Source organism: Zalophus californianus, chromosome 9 (assembly GCF_009762305.2).
Source record: "Zalophus californianus isolate mZalCal1 chromosome 9, mZalCal1.pri.v2, whole genome shotgun sequence".
In the NCBI taxonomy this organism is placed as follows: domain Eukaryota; kingdom Metazoa; phylum Chordata; class Mammalia; order Carnivora; family Otariidae; genus Zalophus; species Zalophus californianus.
This window is the reverse complement of record NC_045603.1, coordinates 87,896,924-87,919,209: the sequence shown is the minus strand read 5'-3', so window position 1 is coordinate 87,919,209 and position 22,286 is coordinate 87,896,924. Positions and strand designations below refer to the sequence as shown.

At 35.5% G+C, this 22,286-nt stretch overlaps 1 protein-coding gene across 1 annotated transcript in view; it reads left to right on the top strand.

Moving 5' to 3' along the window:
* The window catches only part of PIK3C2G (phosphatidylinositol-4-phosphate 3-kinase catalytic subunit type 2 gamma), a 382,139-nt gene extending 368,641 nt beyond the window's left edge, over window positions 1-13,498 (top strand). Inside the window, exons 32-33 of the mRNA XM_027593856.1 lie at window positions 2,908-3,033; window positions 12,748-13,498. Coding sequence (XP_027449657.1) covers window positions 2,908-3,033; window positions 12,748-12,900 — 279 coding nt within the window. The 3' untranslated portion in view covers window positions 12,901-13,498. The remainder of the gene's footprint in view (window positions 1-2,907; window positions 3,034-12,747) is intronic.
* Window positions 13,499-22,286: the final 8,788 nt, after the last annotated feature.

Genomic DNA, 22,286 nt, shown 5'->3' with positions numbered 1-22,286 from the left:
TAAGATATTCAAGGACTTTGTCAAGGACATTAACTTAGAAACAGAAACCCAACCCTGTAGTTGCTAAATGCTTGATGAAGGCTGGTAATGCAAAATATCTTTCTCTGTCTGTGATTGGGAGTTTATTCTTTAGGCAGTGGGGAAAGTGACATGATCAAAGCAGCTTTATAGGAAGGTTAAGTACAAGGGTGATCTATGGAATGAATGAAGGAAAGAAGTGGGAAGACAATGGCATAAAAAGTCATTAAAATCCAGTTACAATAAGTTAGGAAATGAAGATCTGTGGTGGCAGATGAACTGGGGCAAACAGGGAGGATATTGATCTCAGTACACACTTGGATTTGAGAATCAGTGACAAGGGAGACACTAGAGAAAACATATAGTATGATTTAATATAGTTTGAACAAGTTGGAAAATTTTATTTTGGAGTGATAAGGAAGGATAGAAGATAGATTTTGGTTAGATTTTATATAAGGATGCCAAAAAGATATTCAGGTGGAAATAGTCACAGGTCACTAGGCTGGGATTCAAAGGATGAACTAGAGATTCTTTATTTGGGAGTCATTTAAATGGTTCTCAATTAGGGTTAATTTTGTCCCCCAAATGATATTTAGCAATGTCTGGAGATATTTTTGGTTGTCACAACTGGTAAGATGTTGCTATTGGAATTTGGTGGGTAGAGGTCAGTGATGGTGTTAAAATATTTGCAATGTGTAGAACAGCCCCTTACGACAAAAGATTATGTGGCACCAAATGTTGATAGTGCCATGGTTAAGAAACTCTGCTCGTAGATGTCCTAATACATTAGGGATATCTTGTCCAATCAGTGTATATAGTATATTTATGTTCAATTTAAATTTAATTTATAGAAAATAAAAATAGTATCAAACATGTTTTAAGTCTTACTCTATTTCACGCATTGTCCTCACATTACATGGTGTATTTAATCTTTTGAATGCTGTAAGGCATATATTACCTTTATCCGCCTTTATAGGTTAGGAAACAGATCCAGTAAAAAATTAAGATACCTGCCAAAAGCCACATAGCTGGCAAATTTGGGGGCCCAGATCGCAATCAAAAAGTCCATTTTCAGAACCATGATTCTAACCACTAAGTTGGAGCATACAGTGATTATAGGTATGGTACCCTCAATACCATGGCAGACAAGACAGAATTACACAGAGCAAAACATTATACTCCCTTCATCCTTCTCCCCAAGCCAAACTAAACCAAAACAAACCAAACAAAACAAAAGCACTCTCTCAAATATTAATAGCAATGTCTTTCTCTGTCACTGAAGATTCCATTATGCCGTTGATACATTTGAGACACGGAGCATTTTGTCTTGGAGGAGGGTTTCAGGTGGGGGAGGAGACCTTGAGCTCTATCTAAAGCAGCAGTTTTGACAATCTTAGCATTTGACATATGATGTGTCCAGATGCACTGCATCTAATTTGTGAGTAATAATAAAGAGCCAATTTTTCCTAATGTAATTTTTACTATGTAAATTAGAACTGAGTAAAAATTAGTACTATAATAATATATATCATATTTTCTTACTTTCCACTATGCCTTTTTGGGTGTCAAAGAAGGATACAAATTTAAAGCTAATGACATTGGGGGTGGCACTGGATGTTTACATGTAAATGTCCCTGTGATTCGGAAGACTGAAATGTATTTGTTGAAAATTACCGATTTAATAGTTAGAATGTAGTAAACAAAATAAACATTTAATTCCTCAAGTTTGACTTTTAAGTCATCCTCTTTGAATATAAATTATACAAACATTTATTTTTTTATCAAACTAGATATTCAGAGTTTTAGTATGATTTACTCTCCATTTGGTCAAGATGACAAAGGTGAAACACATTTCTTTGAAGTGCGGTGGCTTCCAAATTTTTGAAACAGTGGACTTATTCCTCAAATGAATATTAAGAAATAAAAATATCCAGTGACGCCTGGGTGACTCAGGCGGTTAAGCATCTGCCTTTGGCTCAGGTTGTGGTCCCAGGGTCCTGGGATTGAGCCCTGAGTTAGGCTCCCTACTCAGCAGGGAGTCTGCTTCTCCCTCTCCTTCTGCCCTGCCCCCTGTTTGTGCTCTCTCTCTGTCAAATAAATAAATAAAATCTTTAAACAAAAAGAAAGAAAAATATTCATAATAAGGAAAGGTGGAAAAGAAGAAGGAGAGAATTTCTGAAGCCAGAATGGGGAAGCAAGGATGGGACGTAGTTGGGGAGAGGACAGCTGGGGAGAGGGGGTCCAAAGATCTAGCCATTTGACAACATTGATCTACCCGTCAGGCAGCATTTTAGGCAACTTTGGAGGCTCCATAGAACATAGTTTGAGAAGGATTATCCAGTATATTTTAGGGTAATTTAGACAATAAAATTATCATAACTATCTTAAAATCTTGTAAGTATATTAAAGTTGCAAGTCTCACTGATACTCTAATTAAATTCTGCCTTAAATGTCATATTATGTAATATGCATATACATTTCATTAAATGCTACATTTTATTTTATGTGTTAAACTTGCATTTTTTTATTTTCAAGTGGTGGACAATATCCTGTTTCTGCCTATGGCTTATATTCATCTCTTGACCATTTCTGTCAAAAATGCAATGTACTTTTTACTGTAAAAAACTAAAGTAAATTATATTTAATAGGCTTTTAAATATAGTTCTCTGACACAACACTTAATTTAAAACGGACAATTTTACTCTTTTACACTGTGTTTTGGGAATATTTTTAAGCAATGATGTATTTCTTCTGATTGTTCTCTTATTTTCTGATAAACAGTACTGTAATAAATTTTGATCCTACCTTTGGTCTTGATATTTAGTAGCTACGTATTTGTTTTCTTTGATAGCAACACGCATTAATATTTATAACCATTTTCCTTTGCAGCATCTCCCAGATGGCTCTGTGCCCAGTGCACATGTTGAATTTTATCTTTTACCATATCCCAGTGAAGTTCGTAGGAGGAAAACAAAATCTGTTCCAAAATGTACCGACCCCACTTATAATGAAATTGTAAGTATGATCCATCTCTTGTCCAGTCGCTTTGTATTTTTTCTTACCATTTTTTAGCTTAACAACCAAATATGGAAAATTTGCAGTAATTGGCAGCATTATTCCATAAAGGGAAGACATTTTACAAAATAGCCACTATGTGCTGATCACTGTTCTAGATGCTATGGGAACTGGAAAATACGGATTCTGCTTTCAAAGCACTTACAAACCAATTTTCAAGTTGTGGCAAGCCTCCAGCAAGAGCCCAGGATGGATTTTTCTTTTCTTTTTTTTTTTTTTTTTGCCTAACATTATCCCTGACTTCATCTTATTTTCTCTAACCTTATTTTCCTTTACCTGATCTTCCTTACCGAATAACTTTATCATAGTCTATCCTGTGTATAACAATAAACTTCATAAAATCTCCTTTGAAAAACAAAAGAAAATAAACAAGTACAAAGCACAAATTAAATTAACTTACATGTAGCTCTCTAATTCATTTGTATCTCACAATTTGAATATCCAATCCCCTACTTCTTTCTGAGTCCAACCCTACATTTATTCTCTTGATTCCATCCCTTCCCATCTCTTCTGTACCTTGCTCAGATGGTTATCTGTTTGCCTTTCATAAGGTTGTCTCATCCACTGCATCCTTAGGTCAGTAATCTTAAAAAAAAAAACAAAAACAAACAGAGAAACAAACTCCTCAACTCAGCCTTTCTAAAGCATCCATATTTTCTTTCCCTCCCTAGCGCCCCCAGAGTTTTGCAAAAGTTGGGCACCTGGGTGGCTCAGTCGGTTAAGCATCTACCTTCAGCTCAGGTCATGATCCCAGGGTCCTGGGATGGAGTCCCGTGTCCAGCTCCCTGCTCAGCTGGGAGCCTGCTTCTCCCTCTCCCTCCCCACTCACTCTTGATCTCTGTCACCATCTCTGTCTCTCTCTCTCTCTTTCTCTCAAATAAATAAATAAAAAATTTTTTAAAAAAACTTTTGCAAAAGTAACTCAGAAATGTGATTCACATTTCTTGCTCTCACTTCGTCGCTTCCTTTGCCTCCTTCAATCCTTTGCGGTGTGGATTCTGAACTTAATTGATGCTGCTTTCTTAGAGTGACATCCCTGGATTGCTAATGGCTTAATCTAATGAGCCCTCTACTCTCCTGAACGGTTACACAGCTGCATTGCTGGCCACAGGCTTTTTTTGACACCTCCCTTTTGCTTGAGTCTGACCTTTTCTTAACTCCCTTCCATCTTCTCTGATCACGCACTCAATTTCCTTCATTGCCATTCTTGCTCTGAAAACTATTGCTGTTTGCTGGAGTTCCACGATCTACCCTCATTGCCTCGTGATATGTGCGCTCTCAAAATTATCTTATACACCTACAAATTTTCATTTAACGCCTCTATGTAGGTTACATCTGAATTTATTCCTCCAGCTCTGGCTTCGGTCCTAACCTTTTGACATGTGCTTCTGCCTGATTACTGAAGAGAGCTTCATTTTAATGTCTCCTAGACACTTTTGAACCAGGCCTCCCTCCTCTATTTACCATCTCAAAAGATACATTCTAACGACACCACCCTCTCTCTCATTCATTTTTCCAACTAATCCCCAAGTTTTGTCAGTTTAACAGTTTGTTACGTGTGCAGCCACCTGCCTCTTGGATCCATCACCTACTGTCTGCCCCATCGCTGCTTCTTTGTTTGACGTCCCTGTGACTTGAGCTACTAGATAATAGCCTCCTATCTGCCTCTTGTGTTTTCAGTGGAATCATTCACATTTCTATCTAAGATGTCTTTCAAAAACCAGTCATATTTATTTCTCTACTATTTAAATTTTTTTCAAAGGCTCCTCACTGACTACTTGGTAATGTACAGAATCCTAAATGTGACACTGATAGCCCTTAAAATGTGACCCAGTAACTTTCCTGAGTTATCTCTTGGATAATATTGTCTTCATACACTTAAAAAAAATTGTTAGCCACTTTCCCTCAATGTTAACATCCTGTATGACTACAGTACAGTATCACAACCAGGAAATTGACATTGGTACAATTCACTGACCTTACTGAGATTTCACTAGTTTTACATGTGTTCATGCGTGTTTAGTTCTATGCATTTTTTATTTTAATTCCTGTTAGTTCTATGTATTTGTATCACATGGGTAGATTTGTGTGACCATCGCCACAGTCAGTCAAGGTACAGAAGAGTTCCATCACAAGGATTCCTGGTGCTACCCTATTATAGCCACAGATACTCCTCTCCCTCTAAGGCCCACCTCCACCCCCAGTCACTGGTTACTAGTAATCTGTTCTCCATCTTTATAATTTTGTCATTTCAAATGTTATACAAATGGAATCATACAGTTTGTAACATTTTGAAATTGGGCTTTTTTCACTCATCATAACTCCCTAGGAATCCATCCAAATAGCTGCATGTATCAATAGTTTGTTTCTTTTCACTGTTGAATAGTAGTCGTGGTATGGAATATGATATTTTCTTTAACTGTTCACCCATTAAAGGACATCTGGGTTATTTCTGGCTTGGGCTATTGCAAACAAACCTGTTGTGAACAGTGATCTATAGATTTTTGTGTAAACGTAAGTTGTAATTTCTCTAACATAAATACTCAAGATATAATTCCTGGAATACATGACAGTTGGCATATTTAGTTTTACAAAAAATTGCCATACTCTTTTTCTATGCTGTTTTACACTCCCCCTACCAATGCATCTATTTTCTCTGAATCTCTGCCATTTGTTATTATTCACTATTTGTTATTTTTATTATTTGTTATTTATTATTTGTTATTATTTGTAACAAGTTTGTTATTATTACTATTATTTAGTTCTTTTGAAAAGTATAGTGTGATACCTCATTGTGGTTTTAATTTGTATTTACCTAATAACTAATGATGCTGAACTTCTGGTCATGTACTTATTTACCATCCTCTTTAGTGAATGTCTCTTCATGTCTTTGCTCATTTGCTTATTGGATAGTTTGCATTTTTACTGCTGAGTTTTGAGAGTTCTTTATGTATTATGGCTAGTAGTCCTTTGTCAGATAAGTAGTTTGCAAATACTTTCTACCTGTCTTTGGCTTATCTTTTCATCCCCTTCTCAGGGTCTTTCAAATTAAATTTTTTAATTTGGGTTTTGTATAGTTTATCAAATTTTCCTTTTATAGACTATAAGTCTAAGAGCTCTTCACCTAGCACTAAGTCCTAAAGATGTTTTCCTATATTTTTTCTAAATGCTTTATAGTTTTACAATTTTATATTTAAGCCCATTATCCATTTTGAGTTAATTTTTGAATAACATACGAAGTTTAGGTTGGAGTTCTTTTTTTTTTTTTTTTTTACCGTGAATGCCGATTACTTCAGCACCATTTATTGGAAAAGCAATGCAATGAAATGTCTTTTGTCCTTTGTCAAAAATAAGTCAGGAATATTTGTGCACTCATGACCTTTTATGTCCTCATACCTAATCATATTCTCAAGTCACATAAGACATCTTGTCATTCCTTTAATAGTCCCTATGACATCTGAGATGGAGCTCATGCCCTTTACCCTTTCTGCTCTTCTCTGCCAACTTTGAAGCTTACCTCAAATGTGGACTCTGTGAACCACTCTTTCCTCCTACACTCTTACACCACACTTAACCATATTTTACTTAGTCCTACGTGCTTTTTTCTTCTAGTATATTGTAAATTTCTTGAGGATGAGGAAAATATCTTATCTTCTTAATATCTTTAAAACTTAGTTGTTTCTAAAAAGATTTGTGGTATTAAATATTTGGGGTAGTTTTATAAGTGACACTTCATATGCATGTGTAAAAATGTAAAATTATATATATATTTATACATATAATTTAGTAAGGAAAAATCTTTTGACATTTTCTTATTTTTCATGATGTCAACAGCTAGAGATATACCCTCCCAACTGTATACCAGTAGTTTCCATATGTTTTGAGTACAAGACCCCCTATATCAATATCATGAAATTTGTCCAGACTTAATGTTGTGCTTCATCATTTGTAATCTCAGGAGGATCATAATGACAAAAAGCCACTAATGATTCAAGAGTTTAAATAAACTTGTGTTTTATTTATTTCAAGCTACATATATTATTTTTAAAAATTAGCAAATACACATGCATGGAGATTATTTTATAATGCTTATTGTATCCATAAATTTTCTAACAACTTGCAGTAATTCTAGCTCCTCCCACATTCATGGCCCATTGATCAGAAATCACTGCAATACTTTCTTCATCAGCCAACACTTGTAAGCTTGGGCACACACTTTTATACTTTGAACACTTTTAAAAATTGTTTCAAAAACAATAGTCCGTAGTCCATGCCTAGTACCCTTCAATTTATACATAACCCAAATGAGTGGAAATGTGAATTAATATGTGGATAAGTGACTATTTTTAGTAGTAATGGGCATCATATAAACAAGTTTGGTGGAAAAGCTAGTTGAATTTAGAAAGCCAAGAGAAAAAAAAGACAACAATAATTTAATTTTTCTCCCATTATGTTCTGTGTCCATATCAATATAACAAGAATCTTTTTTAATGAAATGGGGGGGGAAGTACACCAGTTTTAACTCTGGTTTTACTTTCTCTTGCATTCTGCTATGATGTAGGCTTCATTTCTGTGCCAAACCCCTCAATTATTTCACCAACAATGTATATGTGTTTTCTAGGAAGCCCAGTAAATTATCGCGTGGCATCCACCTTATTTTTAACTTCTCCCCTGCTTTGCATCCTGAGCACTGCTGCATCAGCCACTCAGTATGACTGGGATTTCTCAAACTGCCAAAGCCCTTCAATGTTCTAAGAAGTAGGAGAGAATGACCTCACTCTCCTTTTTTATATATATCTCTTAAAGGAATAAGAAGGGCATATTACATTGCATCACCAATGTCTTACAAAGATTTTCATGAAAATAATTATTTCCATTTTTATTCATAGCTCTCTCTCTCTCTCTCTCTCTCTCTGTCTCCCTAATACCCAGACGTAGAAAGGCTGAGTCAGGGACGCTGCCAAGAGTCCCTTTCATATCCACCCTTCAGATACTAAACTTTTTTGATACAGGGCCAAACTTGTCTATTTGACACTTCCCAGAGTGATTCCAAACAGACTTTGTCAGCAGTCTCCCTGAAAACCCCTATCATATACAAAACCCTGTTGTAGACATGACTGGGCTGAAGGTAGGGTGGAGCTGGCAGTAGGAATGCGCTGTCTACAGCTTTTAAGAAGCAGAGCTAGGATTCTGGCTCCAATGTCATTGCTCTTTCCACTTTATTATCTTTGGCATCTGGTTAAAAACCATCATTTTTTTCAATGATTCTTTAGAAATACAGATTCTATTTTATAACAGAATTATATTGTTAGAGTCAACATATTTTGTACGTTGTATTCCTTTCTTAGATGTCATTCTATTATAAAATATAAAGAAGAAATTAGAAAGGACATTAGAACAGGAATATTCTATGCATTTTACATACCTTAAAGTATCTTGCAGAGTGTGTATGATTATCTAGCATAGCACTAAGTATATGGGATACTCAGTAAGCCATAGCCATTGTTATCTATATCATCCTCTCATTTGATATTCATAACATGATGAAAATTCTATTTGTAAATGAAATCATTGAGGCCCTGATGTCAAACATTTCAACCAGGGTAAAGCAACTAGTTTTCAAGTCCAGAACTGCCAGATTCCAAAACCCATATTGGTCCCGCTAAGTTATGCTCTTGTCCCTCCCTCTCCCCACCCACAGAGTTCTCCCGTTCTCACTTATATTGAACTCTCCTTTTCATTATCCTGCCTCCTCACTCCCCTTCCCACCAACACATTTCAGTTTCCATGTTATTGTTCTTCTTTAGAATGAAGTAATTCTAAATACACTAAATACACTTTAGAATTATTTACTATACCCTCATGTCAAATAACATACAATGAGTGCTTGTATACAAGTTACCAGATATTAATTACCCTAAACAAGGTTTTTCTGTTTGATGTAATAATTTCAAACCTACAAATTCAGTGTTTGTCAGAAGGCAATGAAGACTTAGTGTATGTCTATGGGTAAAAAGTATTATAAAGTGAAATTGAAAAAGCTGTACATTTTGATTCTATTCATGTGAAGACAGAATACGTAAAGCATTTGGTGAAAAAGTCTCAAAGAATATAATCATTTCTGTACTTCTTTAGCATTACCCACTAATTGTTCATTGCACAGTAAGAAAAGAGTGCTTATTTTTTCTTTTTTTTATTTCTTTTTTAAGTTTTCATTTAAATTCCAGTTAGTTAACATACAGAGTAGTATTGGTTTCAGGTGTACAATATAGTGATTCAACACTTTTATACATCACCTGGTGCTCATCACAAGTAAGAGTGATGTTAAAATTTTTTTAACAACATTATGGATGCAGTAAAGCAATTAAAATAGACATATATCATCTATGATGTGCAATGACTACATGTTTATAAAACTTCAGTTACTTTTAAGAAAATAATTTTTGCATAATGAAGCCCAGAGAAAGAAATCCGTAAGTTAATATAAACTCTGGAGTTCAAATGTTTGTATTTTAACCAGAAAGGCGATTAATTCTTAAAGTCATTTCTTGAGAATTTCAGCTTGCTAAATACCAGGGAGATTCAATTCTGTCTGGAACTGTTTTCTCCAGTCAGTTAATGCAAAATACCAAGAAACAGCTGTTTTTCTTTGTGTATTTGATGGATCTTTTTCAGCTATAATTTACTAGTGCTCAATATGCACCAGGCTTTGTAGTAAGGTTTACCTTCATTATCTCGCTTATTCTTCCCCACAATGCTAAAAGGCAAATATTATTATCACCGGTATGCAAATGAGAAAACATATAGTTGACAATAGATTCATATAAACATAAATTATGTGTCATAGAAATTTACATCTTCAGAGCTTATTTATATGATTCACAGAGTTCTTAAGCCAGACTTTCACAAAATCCTAAGGCTTAGAATTATTCTATTTTTCTACTTCACATACAGTAACACTTTGAGGGCCCCTTCATCTATTTGCTCTGTAAAATAAATGACTTTGTCTGCTGAAAGTGTTGTGGGGAGGAAAATGGAGGATAGTTTAGACAGTTCAAAATAGCTACTGTAGAGAAGAGGAAAAGGAACTTTCTCTGAAGTCTTGGAAGATAAGAGTCCAGAAGGAGACATGGCTCACAGAGTCCACACTGGGCATCCCATTGCTATTAAAGAGGATGAATTTGTTCCATTTCTTTGAAAAAAGTGGATGGTATTTTGATGGGGATTGCATTGAATGTGTAGATTGCTCTAGGTAGCACTGACATCTTCACAATGTTTGTTCTTCCAATTCATGAGCATGGAATGTTTTTCCATTTCTTTGTGTCTTCTTCAATTTCTTTCATGAGTATTTTATAGTTTTCTGAGTACAGATCCTTTGCCTCTTTGGTTAGATTTATTCCTAGGTATCTTATGGTTTTGGGTGCAGTTGTAAATGGGATTGACTCCTTAATTTGTCTCTCTTCTGTCTTGTTGTTGGTGTATACAAATGCCACTGATTTCTGTGCATTGATTTTATATCCTGCCACTTTACTGAATTCCTGTATGAGTTCTAGCAGTTTTGGGGTGGAGTCTTTTGGGTTTTCCACATACAGTATCATATCATCTGCAAAGAGTGAGAGTTTGACTTCCTCCTTGCCGATTTGGATGCCTTTGATTTCTTTTTGTTGTCTGATTGCTGTGGCTAGGACTTCTAATACTATGTTGAATAGCAGTGGTGATAGTGGACATCCCTGCTGCATTCCTGACCTTAGGGGGAAAGCTCTCAGTTTTTCCCCATTGAGAATGATATTTGCTGTAGGTTTTTCATAGATGGCTTTTATGATATTGAGGTATGTACCCTGTATCCCTATACTCTCTGTGAATTGTGCAAGACTGTTGAATCACAGATCTGTACCTCTGAAACAAATAATGCAATATATGTTAAGAAAAAAAAGAAAAAGAAGAAGAAGATAGCAGGAGGGGAAGAATGAAGGGGAGTAAATCGGAGGGGGAGATGAACCATGAGAAACGATGGACTCTGAAAAACAAACTGAGGGTTCTAGAGGGGAGGGGGGTGGGAGGATGGGTTAGCCTGGTGATGGGTATTAAAGAGGGCACATTCTGTGTGGAGCACTGGGTGTTATGCACAAACAATGAATCATGGAACTCTATGTAAAAAACTAATGATGTAATGTATGGTGGTTAACATAACAATAAAAAATATAAAGAAAAAAAGAGGATGAATTAAAGTGGTAAGGTTTTGAGATTTTTAAGGCAACCCTTAAAATCTTTTACTATCCCAGGGGAACTCAATAAATGAAATGGAATAATTTGAATCGTCAATCCTAAGAAACTTAAAAGATAATCTGTCTGGAATGAGAGTAGGATTCTAGAAAAGGAGGTAGCCAGGAACTGTCACATGAGGCAAGGTAGACTGGATTAACATAGTTTATTGCATCTCATGTCCCTTAACTGAAATTGTTATTTACTCCTTATGTAAATCATTGTTCAGAAGAGCTGTCAGATTGATCTTGAATGGAATTTCATTGATAACTTTTTAGGTTCATAAATGTAGAAAAATGAAATGCAATGCACCAGAAACCATATCCATACACACTGAGGAGGCCTCCCAACTAACTCAAAGGGCTTCCCTCTCAAGCTTTTCCTCTACTTTTTTGCATATATAGAGATCACTTCTTTCTATCTTGTAGCTTGGCTATAAAAAACAAGCAAGTTTGTAGCAACATATGAAACTCCTTTTCTAAATGTGTTCTAAGGAGTTTCCCTGGCAACCATGTTGGATTTATACACAGCTCTCCCCTTCCCTTCATGATGGGTAACTAATTTCTTGATAGTACTACACTTCTGAAGTTTCTTTACTACTGTAGGCACCCGACAGTAATGCCCATGACTTCCTTCCTGGATATTATAAAACACAGTTAAACAGATCCCTTTTTAGAAACTAATTACATGACTAGTAAGCAGAAAAGAGCAAGACACAAAACTGTACATACAGCAAAATTACAGCTCAGATTCTTAAAAAGTAATTATATATGTAAAACAAAAAGAACACTGAAATGTTAACTATAATTATCTCCCAGTGGTAGAAATATAGATTTTCCTTTCTTTTTTGTTTCATACATATTTTATTTAATAAGCATGTGTTTTCATAATTAAAAATTAAGCCATTTTAAATAAATTAAAGTAAGCACAGAATGAATTCTTCACATGTAGATGGAAATATTGTTATACTGCACTAAATTAACAAGGAAATCATGGAGATTGGTCTGCTTTCCTCATTAGTCTTCAGCAAAGAAAGATAGTGTTCAAGGTCCCATGTTGCACAATAAATTCAAGGACAGTTAAAAGGTGATAGGTACTTAAATTTCTTCCTAGAGAATAATTTACAGTCATATTAAATTTGGGATGAACAATTATTAATGGAATCAGAATAAATTCTAATCTTCTTAGAGCAATATTCTGTTATTAAACTCCATTATATTAGCTGAATCTTTAGCTTTCCAGAATTAGAGTTAGACATGAAAGATTCTTCATTAACCTAGCTATTCCAAGCTAAATGATATTAACAGCTAAATATTTTTATTAAAAGCAATATTTTTAAAGGTGCATTTAAGCATATCTGATTTATATTTTAATTATTCTCTCCCTTTTCAGGTGGTGTATGATGAAGTCACAGAGCTCCGAGGACATGTCTTAATGCTTATTGTGAAAAGCAAAACCGTATTTGTGGGAGCAATTAACATCCAACTTTATAGTGTCCCTCTCAATGAAGAAAAATGGTATCCACTAGGAAACTGTATAATTTGACCATTTCTATCAACCAATGCATTATTCATTAACTACTTATACCTTTTTCCACTTCTAGGCCTCTGTATCACAAGAGCAGGACATTTTTGTTTTCAAAGATAGCTTAGTGTACCAAGGACACAAGAAAAATAAATAAGAATAGTTTTTGAGAAACAAACTGAGGGTTCTAGAGGGGAGGAGTGGGGGGATGGGTTAGCCTGGTGATGGGTATTAAAGAGGGCACGTATTGAATGGAGCACTGGGTGTTATACGCAAACAATGGATCATGGAACACTACATCAAAAAAAAAAAGAATAGTCTTTTATAGTAATATATTCTCTACTGTGTTTCATTGTTTTCTTAGAATATTTTCTCCTTAATAAAGTGCCAGTTTATTGTCTAAAATTCAATATGCAAAATAATAACAAAACATTTAATTTTAATATATCTTTTAAATCAAATATGTGTTCACATTTTTTAACTGTGTACCTATGGTTACAGCAACACTGTTACTGTGGTTTCCAAGAAATACAGCAATAAAAAAATCTCATCAATTAATTCAAGACCTAAGTATATCTGTAACAAATTTTTAAACTTGAATTAAATATATATACTTGCATACTGACTTACACTCTTTTTTATTATGGGAATTAATAAGCTCCAGCTTTTCAATCAGAAAAACAAAAGATAAATGCCTGAAATTCTTAAATCCAATTTTTGGAAGAAACTTCTTTATATTACCCTTTTCAATGTCAATCAATTAATCATCACTGGATTTCACCCAACTAGGGGCATGATCACTTTTTAAATTTCATTACCCCTTAAGTCCAAGATGTCAAACTCTGAAACTTTCCACTCTCATCAAAACCTCTTCTCTTTGCACATCAAGAATTTCTCTTATTTCTGAATCTACTTTCATACCCATCATGATCTGAGTAGATAATCTTACAGACTTCCACCTGCAAAGCAGGTACAACTCAAAACACTCTGCCACATTCTTTGAGAGAAACAAATAGGAGTTCCTTTTTAGTGTCTGTCATTTAAATTACTAAAAAAAAAAGTTAAACTCTTGCTTTTTTTCAATGCTTCACTGTGAATGAATAGAAATGTAATTTAAGCTCTTATATATGGTCATCTACATAATGATGTAAACATGTAAAGGACTGTAAATTTATTCACTGAAAATATTTGAGTGCCAGCCTACAACAGGCAGAGAGACAGGGCAGACAACTGCACTGAAAGGAAAAGTGTCTCAGACACAACAGCAGGGCATAAGCAACACACATAGGATACTCTCTTGAAGTGCAAGGTTCTGGTTAGTAAGGGACACTGCCTTGCAGTGGACTTCAGGACCTCTTCATCATAAAGTCACTACTTTCAAGAGCAGAAGACATAGCTGACTTTCTTAACACAGAGAAACAGACACAGACAGGCAGGCAAAATGAGGAGACAGAGAAATTTATCTGAAATGAAAGAACAGGACAAGCCATAGCCTGAGATCTAAGCAAAACAGATATAAGTAAAATGCCTGATAATTTAAAACAATCATAAGAAGGATACTCACTGGACCTGAGAAAAGAGTGGAAGAAATGTGTTAGACCCTTAACACAGAAATAAGGAATAACATAGCAGAGATAAAGGGCTCGATAAACAAAATGAGAAATGCACTTGATGGAATGAACAGCAGGATGGAAGAAGCAGAGGAACAAATTAGTGACCAGAAGACAGAAATGGAAATTAATGAAACTGAACAAAAGAGAGAAAAAAGAATTTTGCAAAATGAGAATAGGCTTAGCGAACTCAGTGGCTCCATGAAATGTAATAATATTCGTATTATAGGAAACCCAGAAGAAGAAGAGAGAAAAAAAAAGAACATAAAATTTATTTGAACAAATAATAGCTGAAAACTCCCCAAATCTGGGGAAAGAAACAGATATCCAGATCCTGGAAGAACAGAGAACTCCCATGAAAGTCAACAAAAGCAGAACCACACCAAGACATAGTTGTAATTAAATCGGCAAAATATAGTGATAAAGAAAAGATTTTTAAAGCAGCAAGACAAAGGAAGACAGTAATTTACAAGGGAAAATCCCTAAGGCTTGCAGGAGATTTTTCAGCAGAAACTTTGCAAGACAAAAGGGAGTGGCATGATATATTCAAAGTGCTGAATGGGAAAAATCTGCAGCCAAGAATATTTTATCCAGCAAAGCCAACATTCAGAATAAAAGGAGAGATAAAGAGTTTCCCACACAAACAAAAACTAAAGGAGTTCATGACCATTAAACCACCCTGCAAGAAATATTAAAGGGGACTCTCTGAGAAAGGAGAGACCAAAAGTGACAGTTTAAAGATAGGAACCACAAAAGCAGTAAAAATGAATATTTCTGTAAAAAATCAGTCAAGGAACTCACAAAATAAATGGATACAAAATATAACAACATATACATGAAACTGAGAGGAAAGGAGTAAAAAATGGGTTCAAACTTAAACAACCATCAACTTAATATAGACTGTAATATGCAGGTTATATGCAAACATAATGACAACCATATATCAAAACTAACAAGTATACATAGAATAAAGAGAAATAAATCCAAATATATCACTAAAGAAAATCAGCAAACCCTGAAAGGAGAAAAACAGGAAATGATCAGAGAAAATCTTGGAAACAACCACAAAACAAATAATAAAATGACAATATATACCTATCAATAATTACTTTGAATGTAAATGAACCAAACACTCCAATCAACAAACATAAGGTGACAGAATAGTTGGGAAAACAAGACCCACCTACATGCTGCCTACAGGAGATTCATTTTAGACCTAAAGACACCTGCAAATTGAATGTGAGGGAAGAGAGAAACACCTATCATGCAAATGGAGATCAAAAGAAAGCCAAAGTAGCAATACTTGTATCAGACAAAATAGACTTTAAAACAAAGACTGTAACAAGAGACAAAGAAGGACTCTATATAATGATAAAGGGGACAATCCATCAAGATATAAGCATTGTAAATATTTATGCAACCAGTATAGGAGCACCAAAATATATAAAACAATAACAAACATAAAGGAACTAATCAATAATAATACAATAGTAGGAAAGGACTCTAACACCTCACATCAATGGACAGATCATCTAAACAGAAAATCAACAAGGAAGCAATGGCTTTGAATGCACATGGAAACACACATTCTTTTCAAATGTACATGGAACATTCTCCAGAATAGATCACATATTAGCCCACAAAACAAGCTTCAACAAATTCAAGAATATTGAAGTCATACCATGCACCTTTTCTGACCACACTATGAAACTAAAAGTCAACCACAAGAAAAAATCTGGAAAAACCACAGATACATGGAGGTTAAATAAAAGCCTACTAAACAATGAGTGAGTCAACCAGGAAATAAAAGAAGAAATAAAAAAATACATGGAAATAAATGAAAACACAATGGTCCAAAACCTTTGGGATGCAGCAAAAGTGGTCCTAAGAGAGAAGTTTATAGCAATAGAGCAATACCTCAAGAAGCAAGAAAAATCTCAAGTAAATAATCTAACCTTACACCTAAAGGAGCTGCAAAAAGAATAATAAAAATCTAAAACCAGCAGAAGAAAATAATAAATACTTGAGCAGAAGTGATATAAAAACTAAAAACAAACAAAAACAATAGAACAGAGCAATGAAACCAGGAGGTGCTTCTTCAAAAAAAATCAAGAAAATTGATAAACCTTTAGTCAAACTTAGGAACAAAAAAAGAGAAAGGACTCAAATAAATCAAATCACAAATGATAAAAGAGAAATAACAAACAACACCACAGAAGTACAAACCGTTAAAAGACAACTTTATGAAAAACAATATGCCAAAAAACTGGGCAACCTAGAAGAAATGGATAAATTCCTAGAAACATATAAAATACCAAAACTGAAACAAGAATAAAAATTTTGCACAGACTGATAACCAGCAAAGTAATTACATCAGTAATCAAAATAACTCCCAATAAACACAAATCCAGGACCAGATGGCTTCACAGGTGAATCCTGCCAAATGTCTAAAGAAAAGTTAATATTTATTCTTCTCAAACTATTCCAAAAAATAGAAAAGGAAGGAAAACTCAAATTCATTCTCTGAGGCCAGAATGACTCTGATTCCAAAACCAGATAAAGACAGCACTAAAAAAAAGAACTACAGGACAATAGCCCTCATGAACATAGATGCAGAAATCCTCAACAAAATACTAGCACACCAAATCCAACAATACATTTAAAAAATCATTCACCATGATCAAGTGGGGTTTATTCCTGGGTTGCAAGGGTGGTTCAATATTTGTAAATCAATAAGCTTTATACATACCATCAATAAGAGAAAGTATAAGAACCATATGATCATTTCAACAGACTCAGATAAAGCATTTGACAAAGCATCCATCCACTCATGATAAAACTCTCAACAAAGTAAGTTTAGAGGGAACATACCTCAACATAATAAAGGCCATATATGAAAAACTCACAGCTACATCATCCTCAATGGGGAAAAACTGAGAGCTTCTCCCCTAAGGTCAGGAACAAGACAAGGATGTCCACCCTCACCACTTTTACTCAACATAGTACTGGAAGTCCTAGCCACAGCAATCAGACAACAAAGAAATAAAAGGCATACAAATCAGTAAGGAAGAAGTAAAACTTTCACTATTTGCAGGTGACATGATACTCCATGTAGAAAACTCAAAAGACTAGCAAAAAACTGCTAGAACTGATGAATGAATTCAGTAAAGTAGCAGGATACAAAATCAACATACAGAAATCTGTTGCATTTCTATACAGGAATAAAGAAGCAGCAGGCAGAGAAATTAAGAAAGCAATCCCCTTTACAACTGCACCAAAAATAATAAAATATCTAGGAGTAAACTTAACCATAGAGGTAAAAGACCTGTACTCTAAAAACTATAAAAAACTGATGAAAGAAATTGAAGATGACACAAAGAAATGGAAAAACATTCCGTGCTCATGGATTAGAAGAACAAATATTGTTAAAATGTCTATACTACCAAAAGCAATCTACACATTCAATGCAATCCCTCTCAAAATACCACCAGCATTTTTCACAGAGCTAGAACAAACAATCCTAAAATTTTTATGGAACCACAAAAGACCCCAAATAGCCAAAGCAATCTTGAAAAAGAAAAGCAAAGCTGAAGGCATCACAATTCCAGATTTCAAATGATATTACAAAGCTGTAGTAATTAAAACAATACGGTACTGGCACAAAAATAGACACATAGATCAATAGACCAGAAGAGAAAACCCAGAAATAAACCCACAACTATATGGTCAACAAATCTTTGACAAGCAGGAAAGAACATCTAATTGGAAAAAGACACTCTTCAACAAATGGTGTTGGGAAAACTGGACAGCTATATGCAGAAGAATAAAACTGGACCACTTTCTTAAACCGTACACAAAAATAAATTCAAAATAGATTAGAGACCTAAATGTGGGACTTGAAACTATAAAAATCCTAGAAAAGAACTCAGGCAGTAACCTCTTTGACATCGGCCATAGCAACTTCTTTCTAAATCTGTCTCTTGAGGCAAGGGAAACAAAAGCAAAAAATAAACTATGAAGACAACACCAAAATAAAAAGCTTCTGCACAGTGAAGGAAACAATCAACAAAACTAAAAGGCAACCTGCAGAATGGGAGAAAATATTTGCAAATGACTTATCTGATAAAGGGTTAGTATCAAAAATATATAAAGAATTGATAAAACTCAACACGCCCAAAACAAATAATCCAGTTAAAAATTGGGCAGAAGACATGAACAGACATTTCTCTAAGGAAGATGTACAAATGGCCAACAGACACATGAAAAGATGTTCATCATCATTCATCATCTTCAGGGAAATGCAAATCACAACTACAATGAGATATCACCTCCACCTATCAGAATGGCTAAAATCAACAAAACAAAAAACAACAGGTGTTGGTGAGGATGTGAAGAAAAAGGAACACTTGTGCACTATTGGTGGGAATGCAAACTCGACAGCCAATGTGGAAACCAGTATGGAGTTTCCTTGAAAAGTTAAAAATAGAACTGCCCTGTGATCCAGCAATTGCACTACTGGGTATTTACCCAAAGAATACAAAAACACTAATTCAAAGGGATACATGCACCTCTGTATTTATTGCAGCATTATTTTTATAGCCAAGATATGGAAACAACCCAAGAGTCCATCAGTTGATGAATGGATATTGAATAAAATATTATTCAGCCATAAAAAAGAATGAAATCTTTCCAAATACGGTGACATGGATGGAGCTGGAGAGTATAGATGCTAAGTGAAATAAGTCAGTCAGAGAAAGACAAATACCATATGATTTCACTCAAATGTGGAATTTAGGAAACAAAACAAGCAAAGGGGAAAACAAAGACAGAGACAAATACAGAAACAGATTATTAATTATAGAGAACAAACTGATGGTTACCAAGGAGGAGGGGAATAGGGGGGATGGCTTAAATAGGTGATGGGGATTAACGAGTACACTTGTGATGAGCACTGAATGATGCATGGAATTGTTGAATTACTATACTATAAACCTGAAGCTAATATAATACTGTATATTAGCTAACTGGAATTAAAATAAAAACTTAAAGAAAATATTTGAGTGCCTGGTATGAGTTAATGTGATCCCATTTAAAACAGATGATCGTGCTAGTCAATTAAGTCGTCAGTGCTGCTGGGCAATCACTCTGTATGTTCCAGGTCCCTTCACTCTCCCTTTCTGCTAGACGATGACCATAAGCTCTTCTCTCTGCTGAAACCCTAGCACCTTCTACCCCAATCCTCTTTTCAGCTGATGTTTCCTAATTCACTTAGAAATTAGAATCAGTCAAAAGACCCCTGCAGATTCCACTACGGCATCTACCCACAGCAGATCCTATGTTCCACCTTCCTACTCATTACCATAGGAAAACTAACTACTTGTGCTCCTGTACAAAACCAACCTCTCAACTTGTACATGTGATCCCAACCCCTCCCACCTATTCACAAATGTTACTGGAATTCTCTTCTGCTCAAAAGCATCATTTCTTCATTTAATACTGGGGAGAATTCCCTTCAGCATAAAATCATGATGTGCATGGTTACATAATGTTACCAACCATTATAAAAAAACCTATCAGCACCCTCCTTCTTCTTTTAAATACTTATCCATTGCCTATTCCTCTTTGTAGCAAAACTCTTCAAAACAATTGTCTCCACTCTGTCTCTGGTCTCTCTGCTTGTATTTTTTCTCAGACCCATTCCAAGGAGGTATATGCCCCAAACACTTCACCAGAACTACTTTTATCAAGGTCTTTACTGACTTTCACACAGCTAAACCCAGAGGTCAATTTTCAGCCCTAATCTGACCTTACATATCAGCAGTATTTAACACAATCAGTAACTCTATCTTCCTCAGTATTCCTTCTTCACTTGGCTTCCAGGGCACCCACACCCTCTCGTGCTTTCCTCCTATAACATTTGTCACTCCTTCTCAGTTTTCTGTGCAGGAGCATCATCTTCTCCACAACTCCAGTGTTGGTGTGTCCCAGAGCTCCCTCTTGGGTCTTCTTCTCCATCAACCTTCACTCTCTAATGATCTCTATTCTCATGGCTTTAAATAACATCTGTTTGCTGATGATCCCCAGTTTTATAACTCCAGCCCAGACCCCCTCTCAAATTCTAGAGTTCCTTATCCAACTGTCTACTCAATATTCCCCTGAATATCTAATATCTAGTATCTCAAACTCAGCATGTCTAAAACTCTTCATCTTTTCCCTTCAAACCTGTTTTTTTATTAAATTTTTTTAAAGATTTTATTTATTTATTTGCCAAAGAGAGAGAGAGAGAGAGAGCACAAGCAGATGGAGCAGCAGGGAGAAGGTGAAGCAGGGAGAGGAAGGAGCCTGATGCAGGACTCGATCCCAGGACCCTGGGATCATGACCTGAGCCAAAGGCAGGTGCTTAACTGACTGAGCCACCCAGGCATCCCTCACACCTATGTTAAAGAGCAAAAAACTTGAAGTAATCTTTGATACCCTCCCCCTCTCTTTCTCTGAATAAAATTCAGTCCATCAGAAATTCCTGTTGGCTCTATCTTAAAACATATCCCAAAGTCAAACACTTATCACTCTCCATCTGTTACTGTTCTGGTTCAAGGTACCACTGTCATCTTTATCCCAGATTACTACAATCACCTTCTTCTAAATAGTCTCTCTGTTTCTATGTTTACCTTGTCCTCTTTATAGTCTATTCTCAACATAGAAGCTAGAGGGATCATGTCATTCATCTGCTCAAAACTCTCCAGGAACTGCTAATCTCAGAGTAAAAGGCCAAACCTTTAAAATAACCTAAGAGACCCTATGTTTCCAGCCTTCCATCAGCTACCTCTCTGATTTTTAACTCCTATTTCATCCTCCTTTGCTCAACACTGGCCTCCTTTCTGCTCCCTGAGCACACCAGGCATGCTTCCACCCTGGATTTATCAGATAGCTCCTTCTTTCCAAAAGGTGCCTTTGTCCCATAAATCCACTTGCCTAACTCCCTCACCTCTTTCAAGTCTTGATCAAATGTTTCCAGCTCCATCAGGTCTACACTGACCACTCTTTGTAATACTGTAAACTGCCCTATCCCCAGATAAACACCAGATCCTTCCCCCTCTACTCTACTTTTCTTCTTATGCACTTATCATCTTTGAACATTCTATACAATTTACTTCTTTTATTTATTATTTATGGGTTTTTTCCTTTCACTAAAATATAAGCCCCAAAGCAAGAGGAGTCCCTGCCCTGGTGCCCTCACCATAGAGAAATTTGCTTCCTCCAGTTGTCTTAGCCACACCCAGAACCCTCATTCTAGACAACATTCCCAGTACCAGGACTCCAGAACTCCCTACCTGAACAGCCTCTGCAGGCTTCTTCTAAGGGCCCATTCATCTAAAGTGATATTTCATCACTAGTGTGAGCAATGCATAGGCCCTGGTGGTGACCAAAGGGAGGCTGCCTGCAGGGTATATGGACAGAGCTTGAATGTGCCAGATGGAGTGTCCACAGAGGTGCATAGACATCCACAGCAAAAGACAGACTAGGGCAGGAAGAAAAAAGTGGGGCATACAGAGTTTCCTAGGAGAAGAGCCAGCCCTTTTCAGGCCACCATAACCTGATGACAATTTCCAAGAAGTCCAAGAATTCTAAATTAAAACCTGTCTTTGAAGGTGTTTATGAAGATGCATTTGTCACAACAAGAGAACAAAGCATATTATATTTAACAGCTTGTTAGTTTTATTTATAACCTTTAAATTTAGGCAGATGGTATGTAGTTTTTATGGATTGAATCATGTCTCCCCAAAATTCATATGTTGA